Here is a 14048-nt window from a genome sequence, read left to right as displayed (position 1 = left end):
TGTCCAGCCTTCTTCTCAGGAAAGATGTGAACCTGTTCCTTCCAACCTGTTCTTGGAGAACTTCCCAACACCCATGCTCACACATGCCTGGCCCTGGCTCAGAAGAAGAACGTCAGGAAGCCATGATGATCTGACTCATTTCTTCCTCGGCCTCTGGTCAGGCTGGAGTCTGCTGACAGGCTCCAGGCTCCCATTGGACCATTGCTCTTTCGTCTACACTGAGGTAACTAAGCTGAGGGCTGACTGGTGGATGTTTGCTACACTGTGCTGAAATGTTTTAGTCCGTTTTAACTGAATTCATCATAATCCCCTTAAACCAAGAGTGTAGTAGTATGCTCTTCAGTAGAGAGCTCGCGGGGCTGTAATTTTATTGTTCCCCAGGCCTCTCACTTGTGACTAACGCCTTCCTTCCAGAAAAACACACTTGGAACCATAGAAATGGATTTGAGGGTCACCTCTCAACTCTTTGATCTGCCACTGGGTTTGATTTATATGACGGCAACTGAGAACCAAGAGAAGCAGAACCGTTCCTCCTGTGTTTTTCCTTCTTGTTGCAACCGTTGGCCTGTAAGGACAAGTTCTGAATCTCTCTGTTCCCAGAAGGCATTGCTCACAGAGTAGAATCAGGATCCTTGATGCCTGGTCACTCACCCTGGAGGACAGCCTAATCACAGGGAGGAAGGCTTGGAGCTAGTCAGAGGGAGGGGAGGAACACAGACCCATTTTATTTTGGATAGGGAGACCAATTCAGAATGGTCCACAGGCCCCCGGTCAGTCTTTCTTGGAACACTGCCTAGACTGGCAACCTTCCCACGCACCTCCACCTGAAGGCACCAAGGGGACATCTGTGAAGACAGGTACACGCAACATCCAGGAAGAGCACCTATCACAAGATTAAAGAACAAAACCAAACGATTACAAATGACAGTCATTTTTTTTCCACACTGATTGTCCAAAGAAGTGAACTGGCTTCTGCTCTGGGAGCTGACTGACGTCAAACAGAACAGATGCCGTGGCAGAGTGGCAGGAGGTAGGATTAGAATAAAATGCCATCCCTGGGAGCGTATTCCATTGGCTTTCGCTGCTCTTGCTTCTGCTTGTATCGAGCCTTCTGGTAAAAAATGATGATGACCACAGTGACGATATTTAGAACGATGACAAGGAATATGAGCCAAAATGAGTATCCGTACGTGTGGGCAGTCCCGCCGAAAGTGACTTCTGGATAAAGCTTCTGGGACAATTCTTTGGAGAGATGATTGGACTCTGTGTTCCCCACAAACAGGACCATGGTCAGGAAAATGAAGCATGCTGGAAGGAACAGAAAGTTTCATTAACAACTTAGAGGTGCATTGATATTTGCTAGTGCCACCGATTTGCTTAATGGAATATGTAACCCATGGGCATCCGTTGAACATCTATCCTGGGGTTTCCCCCTGTCAAGTCTTGGGGAGAATGTAGTAAAAGATGTAAGACACAAACTGTATTCTAAGCTTGATATACTAAAGATTGTGCAGGGAGTTATCTGACCAAGGACAAGTCTTAGTGCTCAGTCCCTTTTGGAAGTAGCTACTTGCCGGACAGCTGGTCTACCAGATAGCCCACTCACTAAGGGGGTGAGGTGGAAAGTGTGCTGAATGAATGACCCAGTCCATGAGGGAACGGAGTCTCCCCAGGGCGAGCATCTAGAGGTCTGAACGGGGAACAAGGCTCGGAAAGGCTGAGGGAGACGTGTAGCATTGCAGATGGCAGTAGCAGCTTCCACAAAGGCGTAGAGGGGCATCCTGAACCACCCAGCAGAGAGCAAGCGGCGGCGGGGCCCTCAGCACCGGGCACGGACACGAGCCAGCCCTGGAGAGTTTCATTCCGCCTGACCAAGCAGGTAACCAAGCCAGTGACCGAGAAAGATGTACAAGCCAGGCTCCGGGGCCTCGGGCCTCTAATCCTTGCTACTCGGAAGGCTGGGAGTGGGAAGATCGGAGTTCAAGACCAGCCTAGGCAGAAAAGTTCATGAGCCTTCTTCTCGACTCAGAGCTGGGAGTGGTGATATGAGCCCATCATCCTAGCTATGGGGGAGGCTGGGATCAAGGGGATGGGAGTTCCAGGACAGCCTCCAGCGGGAGGAAAGCCTGCAGGACTCAGTCGCAGGGGAAAGAAGCTATCATCCCGGGTAGGACAGGAAGGTGAGAACAAGCGGATTCCAATAGAATAGGTACACACACCCAGGCAGAAAGCAAGACCAGCCAGTGCACAAAAAGGCTCGAGCTATGGCTCAGCCATAGGGCCATAGCTCTACTTGAGCTTAAACCCAAATATTACCAATATTACCCCCCATCCCCGAAATAAAGGATCTACAACCAAGTAGACCCGGGGCTGCTTCAGGTGGAAGCTGTACTGAGGAAAAGTAACAACGGAGGGGTGTAGGGTGTCTTTTTTTTTTTTTTTTTTTTTTTTTTTGGCCAGTCCTGGGCCTTGGACTCAGGGCCTGAGCACTGTCCCTGGCTTCTTCCCGCTCAAGGCTAGCACTCTTCCACTTGAGCCACAGCGCCGCTTCTGGCCGTTTTCTGTATATGTGGTGCTGGGGAATCGAACCTAGGGCCTCGTGTATCCGAGGCAGGCACTCTTGCCACTAGGCTATATCCCCAGCCCGTAGGGTGTCTTTTTGAACTGATTGACCGGGGGAACTTTTCACGTGTTCAAGAACACCCTGGAACACATTCTCTTGCGATCGGTGAGCGGGCGAACTCTGTGGGTGTGACTCGTATCTCTGTGAAGCTGAACTCTGTGGGTGTGACTCGTATCTCTGTGAAGCTGTTCTTGGGGGTTCCGGCTGGAGAGGAGGGTGCGAATGCTTGGGCAGAGGAGCTGCCTGTCCCGGGCAGTGGAACCCCGTCAGGGAAATCCCAAGCCAGAAGTCCCTCGGGACCCCTCGCCTGCTGACGTGGCAGACTGCTCCCCGTTCCGTGGGTGCGCTGCCGTCTCAGGCGAAGGCGGGGGAGTCCCCCACGGCTCTCCAAGCGCCCTAATTAGAGGGGCTTTGTGTGCGAGGCCCTTTTAACAGGCCTGGATGATAGGCCTTGTCTTCAGGATCGTGGTTTTATGTCTTAATTATTTGCATGATGAACAAAAGCCCCGTCCTCTGATGCTCTCCCGGCGCCAACCTGCCTTCGTCAGCCCTCATTTCATTTTTCCTTGTGATGTTCCCTATAAAAGCTTAATCATAGACGACCGGGATGAACCAGGGTTAATAGCCGTGTGCAGAGCGGGCTGCCCTGAGCGTTTGCTTAACCCTGGCAGGGGCCGGCGCGTGGACAGGATGTGGTGCGGACGGACGCATGGGGCTGCGGGCGACACGGTGCCTCTGGCTGGGGCTGAGGAGGCAGAGGAACTCAGGAAGGGGACACTCGGGGGACCCCCTGCTCTCCTGCTGGCCACATGAGCAGCCTCCCTGCTTTCTAGTGCCATCGACTGAGGCCCACCGGTCTGTCTGCCCAGTTCTCTCTAGCCCTCCGGTTCTGTGGAGACGTCCCCGGGGCTGGGTCCACCCCGCCGGGCTGATACGGCGCAGAGCCAAGCTAGGGTCAGAGGGCATGAGGCCAGGGTGGCGGCATCGTTGCTTCTCTCCAGCCCAGCAGAAACCACCCAGGAACCCCGCTTCCTCTTCTCCCCTGTGGGCCCTGCCTAGCTCCTCCACCAGCCCAGGAGATGGCGTGCAAAGCCAGAACAGCAGAGTTCACGCTGCTTCCCTGGGCTCGGGGGCCCTGGAAGTGTAACCAGGCCTCCGCCACTGCCGGGATGTCCAGTGGCGGCCCGGGCCATGCTCCTCTGCAGCCTCCTGAAAACAGACTTTCCAGTATATTCTGTGCCCTCGGCGTGGGTGAAGAAAATCCGAGGTCCCCGAGGACAAACTGACAGCAAAGCCTGGCTTGTGACGCACTGGTATCCACAGGCCTCCCCGGCCACCCCCGCGCTGGATGAAGGCTTTCTCCAGGCCCCGGTCACAAGGCAAATCCATGCCTTACAAGTCAGTCAAAGATCGTTTTCCCGCCCACCGCTCCGCCTCTCCTGGTGTCAGGATTCGCCCCTAAGGCTGGGAGGAATGTGGCAGAAATTCGTTCCTTCACTGCACAGTTCTTGTTGAGAAGCACTGAAGGGAAAAGCTGCCCCCAACCTCATAGTTTCCTCCAAGAACATGAATGGAGCTGCTGCCATGAGTGAAGTCAGCCCTTCCTCCACCACCCAGGCAAAGCCAGCCTGGGAAACGCTGAGCCTTGCAGGCCGTGGACAGGGCACTGGGGCCCCGCTCTGCACGGCCTCCTGCTTCCCCCCTACAGCACTCCCCCCCACCCCAACATCCCTGTGTATGCCTGAGGCCGGGGAGCGCCAGCTCAGCCGGTCAGCTCAGCCACGCGGGCTCAGGGCTCACTCAGGGCTGGGGAGGCCCAGGCCACCCTCTGTGAACGATTGAGAAATGACAGCTTGTCCTCTAGAGCTGCTGTCCTCAGAGTCCAAGGTGGCTGGCAGCCCTCTGGTGTGTAAGAGGATGGGGCAGGCCACGAAACACAGGAAACGCAGGGGAAGGGAAGACCGAGTGAGACGGGGAGTGATTACAGGGGCCCAGGAGCCCCGAATATTCTTCTGGAAGGTTACACGAAGGCCCCTACCTGGAAAGAGAGGGAGAGCAGGCCCCTGGCTTCCTGTCAAAGGCCGGCAGGACAGGCAGGGAGACGCCACTGCCCGACTCTGCCTCTGGGCAGATGTGGCAGGGGCAAAGTCCACTCAGCCACTCACACCGGCTCACCCCTGTAATCCCCACCCTCGGGAGGAGGGGGCAGAAAGATCTGGAGCTGGAGGCCAGCCTCCACGAAGCTGTGAGTCATAGCGGAGCTCCGCTCCCCATCTGGACTCCCTCCTCCACCCCCAGCCCACCCACGAAACAAAGCACCTGGCGACAGCCCACGGCAGCCTGGCCCACGGAAAGCCGGAAGAAGGGCGTTAGTCCAGAGTCCTGTGAGTAATGCCCTCAGGGCGCGGTCACCCAGGGGCGTCACCTCCAGAGCCCAGGCTGACTCGTTATACGAGAGTAAACAAGGGTGTGTGCGTGCATGCACACGTGTAGATGCATACACCACACGTGCACACACACGTACACACGTGTGTGCGTGCGCGTGTGAGTAACGTGTGTGTCGTGTGCATGTGTGTACGCGTGAGTGTCCACTCTTGTGGTCCCGGGTGTTGCTCTCAGGATCTCACGCACGCTAGGCCAGTACTCTAGCACACAAGCCATCACTCAGTCCTTTGGTCTGTGGGTTGCTTGGGAGAGATGGTCGCATTACACACCCTGGGTGTCTGCAACCTCTCCGTCCTCCTGACTCCGCCTCCCGAGGGCGGGGACTACAGGCAGGCACCACCCACCCCACAGAGCCTGGCCGGGAGCGCGTGCCCCTGACATCCCATGGCCCTCGCTACCCCCTCGACGCCCCCTTCCCCTCCACCCCGGCCCCTGGCGGGCGCAGGCAGGCGGCTGGGCGCCCCCGTCCCGGGTGGGAGGCTCACCGCTGAGGCCGTTCCAGGTGTACACCCCCACGGGGCCCAGGAACGTCTGGTAGGGGTTGCTGACGCTGTTGTAGAGGGTGAAGAGCGAGCTGAGCACCGACACCGCCAAACTGAGGGCGAGGAACAGGATGGTCACCGCGTGCAGCGTTCGGGGCGGAGAGTCGCCCAACGTCCCTAAAACTGAAACAGCGTTTGGTGAGTGTTAAGCACGCGGCGCGGATCCCGACTGTTCCCGGGCTTCGCCCACCCCCTCCCTGTCCCGAGTACGCGGGTCAGCGGTGGTCAGAGGTCAGGTGGAGAGGCTGGGTACCCCTAGACCCCGCAGGATCTCCGCAGAGGACTGGGCAGCCACGCGTCCTCCAGACACCCGAAACTTCCCCTTCGTGAGTTCTGGCCCCCGCCTTGCCGATGGATAGGCTTCCGGGGGCTTCCCTGGCGTGGCTGCGCTTGGTTTGGGGGGGCACCCAGGGAGTCCGGGCGGCCTGGAGAGGAAGGGTCGTTGGAGGTGGAGCAGGCTAGACGGGCAGACAGGAAGAGACCCTTGTCCGCAGGAGCCACGGTGTGGCCTAGTTCTGTCCTGGGACCAGAGAGGAGCCGGGACCCACAGACTGTGAAACCGGAGGCCACGGGGAAGCCTCAGCTAGGAGCCTTTCACAAGATGACATTTGCATGGTTCTTCCATGCCAAGCAGTCCCGGCCACGGACGCGAGCTCCGGGCACACACAACAAAGACGTCCCGGGCACGGTCATCAGGTCCCTCGTGGCGTCCACCTGGGCACCCTCGCTGCAGCCCACGTGACCTGCCGTGGCCGCGCGCCCTCCTGTGAGCCCGGCCACACATCTGTAAAACATCTGCCTGTGTGTGCCAGGCCCTCACGCGGAATAAAGCGCGCTCAGAGACGGCCCATGGAGTCACACGGCACAAAGTAATTTAGGAGAGGGATTCCAGAGGCAGCAAAGGCACTGGGAATCGCCAGGCACCCTAGCCACGCAGGGGTGAGTGGGAGCGAGCGAGCAGGCGCTCTTCCCACCCCTCCCGGTCTCTCAGGTCCCCGGGGGTTGAGGAGGCTCGAGTCCCCAGCCCAGAGCGGCTTTAATGAGCGGAAAGCCTGCGTGCTGGCCACGCCACCAGGGGGGGCCACCAGGCCTCCTCGGAACTGGGGGCCAGCGGGGTGATGGCCCTCTCTTCACAAGGTGCCCTCTCGTTTTGTCCCCTGCATCACCTTCGTGATGGAAAACTTCTTCCTGGGGCTGACCCCAAGTCCATCCCCAAGGCCGCACCCGGCCTGATGGCCCCTGTGAAGCCAAACAGCAGGAACGTGTACTCTCTCTCCTTTCTCTCTCTCTCTCTCTCTCTCCTCTCTCTCTCCCCCTCCCCCCTCTGGGGAGGGGTACGACCCCCCTCTGGGGAGCGGTGACTCCAAACCCCCTCCCCTCGCATAGACCAAGGCTCACACGGTGGATGCTGTGGGCCCTGATACCTTGTGTCCACCCCTTGTGGGAAAGCGGAATTCTGTCTACTCCCCCTTCCTTCCTTCCTTCCTTCCTTCCTCCCTTCCTTCCTTGTTTTTATTTTTTAGTTTTTGCTATTGGTTAGTGGGCCCAGAGCTTGAACGCAGGGCCTTGAGCTTGTTAAGCAGGTGCTCTACCACTTGAACAACATCCCCAGCACGACGTCGGCATTGTGCTCAGCGGGTTCCACGAGGGAGGCGCGTTGTCCTCTCCCGGTCAGGGGGCACTCGGGCTCCCTGGAGCGGAGTGGAGGGGTGCAGGCGCTGGACCCTGCGGGCGCCGCCGGGAGGTCAGGGGGCACTCGGGCTCCCTGGAGCGGAGTGGAGGGGTGCAGGCGCTGGACCCTGCGGGCGCCGCCGGGAGGTCAGGGGGCACTCGGGCTCCCTGGAGCGGAGTGGAGGGGTGCAGGCGCTGGACCCTGCGGGCGCCGCCGGAAGGCAGGGCAGGAAAGGAGCTCTGGGCACGGCCTTGGGGGCCTGGGGAAGACGGGGGTGGGGGCGGGGAGGGGACAGAAAGGAGAAACAGCAGCTCTGCAGCAGGGGTGACTCCCTCGCCCGTGGCAACACAAGCGTGGCTCCTTCCGAGGCCCGGGAGCAAAGCTCAGCTTCCCGGGCCTCTCCGAGGCTGGTCCTGGGCCTCGCTCCCCCCTCTGTGGACGTGCTCAGCGGGAGTCAGGGCTCTGATCCCACTCAACCCTGCTTTGAAACTCCAGGAAGGCGACGTCAGAGGAAGGGGCGGGAAAGGCAGGGCCGTAGGCAGCGAGTCACCTCAAGCTGCCCCGCGGCCCGGGCCCGCACAGCCCGCCGTTCCCAGAGGAACCTCGGGACCCCAGCCGGAGCGGGCTGGCACTACGGGAGCCGTCCTCCTGGCTAGATCTGGGGACAAAGGAGATCAGCTGGATGCTGAACTAGGAAGGAAACCCCTCCGTGTGAGGCACGGAGCCTGTGTCCTACTGTTCTGCCACACACACATGCGCGTGCACACACATGTACTGGAAGTTGTAAGTGAATGTTGGTGTGTAAACAGTTAACATCTCACTTTGCTGATTGACCCAACAAGAAAGCGATCCTGGAGTCCAGCTTTGTCTTTGACTCACAGCTAATGGACGAGATCTTCAATGGGGGGTCCATCTGGAGTCTAAGGACGTAGCGCGTTCCTAGGTACAGCGGGGGGGGGGGGGGGTGGGGGGCGTTCTTTCCTTTCCCGGCCACCGCGTTAGCCTTCTGGATGCCCTGCACCCAGGTATGATGGTTCCTGCTCAGAACTCACACAACGAAAGCCACAGACACAGAGAGAGTTTGCAGGAATGAATGAGGGAACAAGGAGCCGCCCTCGCATCTGACAGCTGCTCCGCGTCTGCGAAATTAGCGAATCCATGCTGTTCCTTTTCTTTCTCGGGGAAGCGAGCACCCAAATCAGGGCCGACACCTCACAATTGGAACTGATTGCTTGGAATCTGGCAGCCCCTCCAAAATAGGCCAAGAACACGAGGCCACGGAGAGGAGCTCGGTGCCAGTGGACCCCACAGCTGGGAGGGGGGAGGCGTGACCCCCCCGCAAGCCCCCTCCCCAGACCTCTGCCTGGGCTCCTTGGACGTGGAGGGAGCGTCGTGGCCTCCAGACCCTCCTCCAACGGCTCCTGAACTCAGAGACCGCGCGCGAGCCGCTCCCAAGGGGCTCCCGGTCCCAGGAGAACCCTGGCGTGACCGAGGCCCCTACCCGGAGACCCCCACGGGTGCCCGGGCTGCGGGGATCGTTTAGGGCCGAGCCCTGCAGGGAATCTCTTTTGCCCCCTGGTCCTTTCCACCTGCAGCCGTGGTGACTCCCCGTGAGGGCAGAGGAGGAGCGGCTGCCCTGGAGGAACGCGGCCTGGTGCGTGCGGGCAGAGGGGAGCGGCAAGGGGGCTGGCGCGGGCTCCGCACGCTCCCTCCTCTTGGCAGCCCATCCACGTTCCTAGCAGACGTCTTTGACCGTTAGCGTGGTTTGGTCGGACGGCACCGCACCGAGCTCCCCGAGAATGGGCTGCCCTGGTGAGGACTGCGGATCGAGCCGGGACCACACGGGGTGCGGTCAGTGCTCGCCCAGCGCGGCGGCTCCCCGCACCTGCTCCCCACCCGCCGGGGCTCATTTGCACGCACGCGTGCGTCCACGGCTCCCTTCCGCCTGTCAGTGTAGCACGTGGCCCAGGTGGGGCTGCCAATCCTTCCCAGCATCACCCGAGGATGCGCTTTTAAAACGAGTAGAACGGGACCGACTCCTCAAGATGGCTATAAACCGCCCGGGAAGGCCGAGGACAGACACGCTACAGACACATCCTGGGGGCTCCGTCTACCTCCAGCCACAGGATTGCTGCTGTCGCGGTGTGATTGCACAAAGCATCCCCTGCTGGCCAACCAAACACGGAGAGACTCAGAACGAAGAGCCCCAGTGCCACACACAGCTCAGAAACATCTTCTCTGGTCAAGATGGTTCCGTGAAAACCTAAGGCCCCGTCAGCAAGTAGGCTGAGTGATGCCTGAAATGGCATTCCCAGGAAGGAACGCTGTACCCTGAGTTCCGGTGACTGACGGTGCCATTCCTGTCCCTAGGAGGACCTGGCCCACGTTACACTCCTGAGACCCTGTCACAGGGCTGGCCCGGCTGAGAGAGTCTGTTTACACGGCCCTGAAGAAACAACCAAACCAAAGGAAGGGGTGGACTATGGCGAGTGAAAGCATATGGCTGCTGCTGGTGCATTCTCCAGGATCCAGTGCCCCAGGACTCTGCAGACCAGTGCTCCCCGCCCTCCTCTGTTGTCACCGAGACTTAGACACCATGGCTCCTGCATTTGGCTAGTGAAGGGAGTTTGCCTTCCAGTGCCAAGAACTCTGTGCAAATCCTATCGGAGCCTGCACTGCTCACGCCCACAGCAGCTGCCCAGCGAAGGTTCCTGAGCCGAGGCTAGAACCCCGGGGTAGGTGGAACCAAGGTGCTCAGGGCTGGGTATAAAGGACTGACGACTTCTCCTCTAGGCATTGGGTAAGCCAGGGCACCTTCAGACTGTGAGATCCTCAAGCAGACCAGAGCCAAACATGGGTAGTTTCCTTCCCGGGGCCAACCAATTATTCTCCCTATCCGCTGACCCCATTGTTGACTGGATTCTTTGGCACCCTTGAAATCCGACACGGGCACCTCGTTCTGCTCTTTCATTTGGAAATCTGCAGCTCCCACTGGCAGTGTGACAGACACAGAGCGGGGCTGGTGAGCAGAGCAGATGCGGGTGACAGCCATTACTCTCCAGCCAAGAGGCCGACATCCCGGCGAGAGCAGGGCGCCCGTCGCTGCTGGGCAGGAAGAGCTGTGGCACACCTTTCACCTTGCCGCCGAGGACCGATGCCTTCGTGAGGTGAGCCCTGTGGCACAGCACACTGGCATGGCGCTCAGGTGTCTCCTGTCGAGGGCTGAGATTGCCAGCCCACCCTCACCAGGCGGACAGTGTAGCTTTTCCCTGCCTGGGAGCACGCCTGGAGGGTCCCAAGTCCACTGCTCTCCGTGGTGGTCTGCTTCTGAGCGCCAAGGCTCTTGGATGCCAACTCTGAGCAACGGCACGGCCCCTGCCTTGACTGGGCGATCAGTTACCTTCTGGAAGGGGTGCAAACAGTTTTGCATCCTTGTGCTCCCGTGCTGAGCTCTTGAAGCTGGCTTCGTTCAGTCTTCACCAGCTGCAGCTGTCACAGCTCCTGGACCTGACACACTTACCTGCCCTCAGGTGACAGGGCCTCCGTCCAGGCCGGCACTACCTGGCCTCCTCTGGTCTGCCCAGCTAGGAAGGAGCCAATTTCCATGGAAGCCATTGACCTCCAGATAGGGCCAACTCATCCCAAAGACACTTGTAGGAAACTGCCCATATGTAGGTTTTGTCATACATATATGTATTATGTATCTATGTATATATGTATGTATGTGTGTATATGTATATATATGGAGAGAGAGAGAGAGAGAGAGAGAGAGAGAGAGAGAGACAGGCACTGGTACCTCACTCCTGTAATCCTAGCTACTCTGGAGGCTGAGATCTGAGGATCATAGTTCAAAGCCAGACCAGGAAGGAAAAAGTCTGTGAGCCTGTTTGTTTGGTTTTGTTTTTGTTGCCAGTCCTGGGCCTTGAACTCAGGGCCTGAGCACTGTCCCTGGCTTCTTTTTGCTCAAGGCTAGTACTCTGCCACTTGAGCCATAGCACCACTTCTGGCCGTTTTCTATATATGTGGTGCTGAGGAATCGAACCCAGGGCTTCATGTATACAAGGCGAGTATATTACCACTAGGCCATATTCCCAGCCCAAGTCTGTGAGACTGTTATCGCCAATTCACCCCCCTCCCCCCAAAGCCAGAGGTGGAGCTGTGGCTTGAGTGGTAGAGTGCTACCCTTGAGCACAGAAGGTCAGGGACAGCTCCCAGGCCTATAGTTCACGCTCCAGGACTGGCACAGAAAAGAGAGAAAAGAAGGAGGGAAGGAAGCTAGGAAGGAAGGAGGGAAGGAAGGAAGGAAATGAGGAAAACAGGAGATCTATAAAATATACAACTAGTAAAAATTAAATATCATTACCTTATCAAGAACGCAATATTTGGGACCTTAAGAATGTAAATTCAAACATGGTTTGAAATCAAAATCTACAACACATACAGTTAAAAAGTGCTGTTAGAGCCATTCTCGTTTTAAAGAGACAATCTGCTTACAGTCTACTGAAAGTGTATTCCTTTCCTAGGAAACTGTCCTATCATCTTCATTTAAAAAAACGCTGTTCCTACTAGCTAATACACACCAGCGTACTGCCCAATGCTTTAGCATAAGTACTTACTTGTCAATAAACTAGTCAAACAGCTGTTGTGAGAATGGTCTAGAGGATTAGGATAATGGATAAGCAAAACCCAGCAAGCTGAATACTGACTTGGTGAATTTTCAAAATTGTAAGTTAGGCTTACACCTTTGGCCTAGCAACGCATCCAAGGAAATTGCTTCTGAATGGTCACTGGGCCCAAATATAGAATGACGTGAATCTTAATCCTCTCTCCCTCTCCCCATCCGAATTAGTTTATCATTTACCTTTAAAGTTTTTGTCCAGTTCGGGAAGCCCATGATCCAGTTCCTGGACACTCTTGCCGCGAAAGAGCCCGTAGGTGATGGTCACAGTGCCGTTGGAGTGCAGGTCCCTGAAGGCGATGGTGCTGGTGACCCACACTTGTGTGGCCAGAATCGAGCAAGTCACCACCACGGCCCCCAGGCTGGTGAGGAAGCTGCCTAAGAACATCAACGTTTTCTGCGTGGTTGGCATTTTCTCAGGAAAAGAAGTCCCTTTGATCTTCTTGTAAAACGTCTGGACCTTATCATTGGGAGTCTAGGATTGAGGAATGGAGTCGGAGGCTTGGGGGGTGGGCACTATAAAAACCTCACGTCACAGGAAGGCTCACACTACTGAACATTGAACTGTGGACACGGTCATAAAGATGGGCAGCGACTGAACCTTGCTCTGCTGTAAGACGTTGCCGTGGTGACGGCCAACCCGCGTGAGCCAGCGGCGGGCAAGATCCTCCCAGACTTCCTCAATCACACCATTAATTTACAATCTTTGTTACCCCACGGGAGCGAGTTCCGCTGACAGGGCCAGGGCGGGATTCGAATCCCTAAACGATGTACCCAGCAGATCCGTGCCCGCGTCGCGGTGATTCCGGCAGCCAGCGGAGCGAAGCGCCAGCGCCGCGAGCCCTCGCTCAGCTGCTGGAGGATTTGTCCTCTGCCGCTGCTGTCCCAGGAAAAGCACAGCCTGCGCGCAGGGCCCGCGGACTGCAGGGAAGGGCACGCAGCCCGCCCTCACAGAGCCTCTCTCCCTGCCTTATGACGGGGCTTGTCTTTCAAATATTCTCTTCCAGAGGAAACCTTGGTAGTGATAAATAAAGTAGTAAATAGTAGTAATAATACCAGTAGTGGTAGTAAATAAATAAAGGAGTTTTGAACACTCTTGCCTAAGTCTTTAAGCTCTTTCTTTCTTCCTTTCCTTCTTTTCTTCCTTCCTTCCTTCCTCCTTCCCTCCCTCCTTTCCCTCCCTCCCTCCCTCCCTCCCTCCCTTCCTTCCTTCCTTCCTTCCTTCCTTCCTTCCTTCCTTTCTCTCTTTGTTGATGTGAGACCTGGGCTCAAACTCAGTACCTAACACGTTGGCTCATTAGCTAGAGCTCTACCAACTGAGCCATGCCTCCAGCTCCAGGTCTATAAACTTTGTGTTCTCTGTGCTGAGTAGTCAATAGTCTAGAAATGGTCATTTCTGGCCCTCAAAGTAAGTCATGCACTGGCTAATATCTTCTCTCCCTCCCTCTCTTTCTCTCTTTTCCCCTCAGCCTCCCTTTCTTTTTTCCCTCTTACTCTCCCTTCCCTTTTTGTGGTACTGAGGATTGAACCCAGGGCCTCATACTTGCTAAGAAAATGCCTTACCACTTGAGCCATATCCTTGGAACTTTTCAAATTATAGAGATATTTTTTCACTTGCCAGCCTTAATTATATGCTTTTTTTTGTTGTTTGTGATACTTTTTTTTTTTTTTTTTTTTGGCCTGTCCTGGGGCTTGGACTCAGGGCCTGAGCACTGTCCCTGGCTTCTTCCCGCTCAAGGCTAGCACTCTGCCACCTGAGCCACAGCGCCCCTTCTGGCCGTTTTCCATATATGTGGTACTGGGGATTCGAACCGAGAGCTTCATGTGTTGGAGGCAAGCACTCTTGCCACTAGGCCATATTCCCAGCCCCATTGTTTGTGATACTTGTGCTTGTACCCAGTGTCTCACATTTTCTAGGCAAGTTTCCATCCTCTCTGTCTCTGTCTCTGTTTCTTTCTGTGTCTCTTTCTATCTCCATCTCTGTCTCTCCCTCTCTATTTTTTGAGACAGGCCTCATTATGTAGCTCACATTGGATACAGTCTTTTGTGATGGCTAGGTGTCAATGAAAGACCCAGGAAGTTACTAGA

The 14048-nt window shown here is 56.7% G+C and overlaps 1 protein-coding gene across 1 annotated transcript; it reads right to left on the bottom strand.

Moving 5' to 3' along the window:
- Window positions 1-705: 705 nt before the first annotated feature.
- On the bottom strand, window positions 706-12499 carry Clrn3 (clarin 3). The gene is made up of 3 exons (XM_048338030.1): window positions 12144-12499; window positions 5554-5733; window positions 706-1308 (listed from the first exon to the last, which is right to left on the bottom strand). Exons 1-3 carry the CDS (start codon window positions 12370-12372, stop codon window positions 1037-1039), a joined length of 681 nt encoding a protein of 226 aa, XP_048193987.1. The 5' UTR covers window positions 12373-12499; the 3' UTR covers window positions 706-1036.
- Between the last annotated feature and the right edge of the window lie 1549 nt (window positions 12500-14048).

Source organism: Perognathus longimembris, chromosome 2 (genome assembly GCF_023159225.1).
Source record: "Perognathus longimembris pacificus isolate PPM17 chromosome 2, ASM2315922v1, whole genome shotgun sequence".
Lineage (NCBI taxonomy): Eukaryota > Metazoa > Chordata > Mammalia > Rodentia > Heteromyidae > Perognathus > Perognathus longimembris.
This window is presented reverse-complemented; position numbering and strand designations above follow the sequence as displayed.

Coding starts and splice junctions, on each gene's coding strand:
- Clrn3 (XM_048338030.1), bottom strand. CDS start 12,372: ATGCCAACCACGCAGAAAACGTTGATGTTCTTAGGCAGCTTCCTCACC. Junction 5,734..12,143: donor ACTGGACAAAAACTTTAAAG/GTAAATGATAAA, acceptor ACGCTGTTTCAG/TTTTAGGGACGTTGGGCGAC. Junction 1,309..5,553: donor CACCTGGAACGGCCTCAGCG/GTGAGCCTCCCA, acceptor TGTTCCTTCCAG/CATGCTTCATTTTCCTGACC.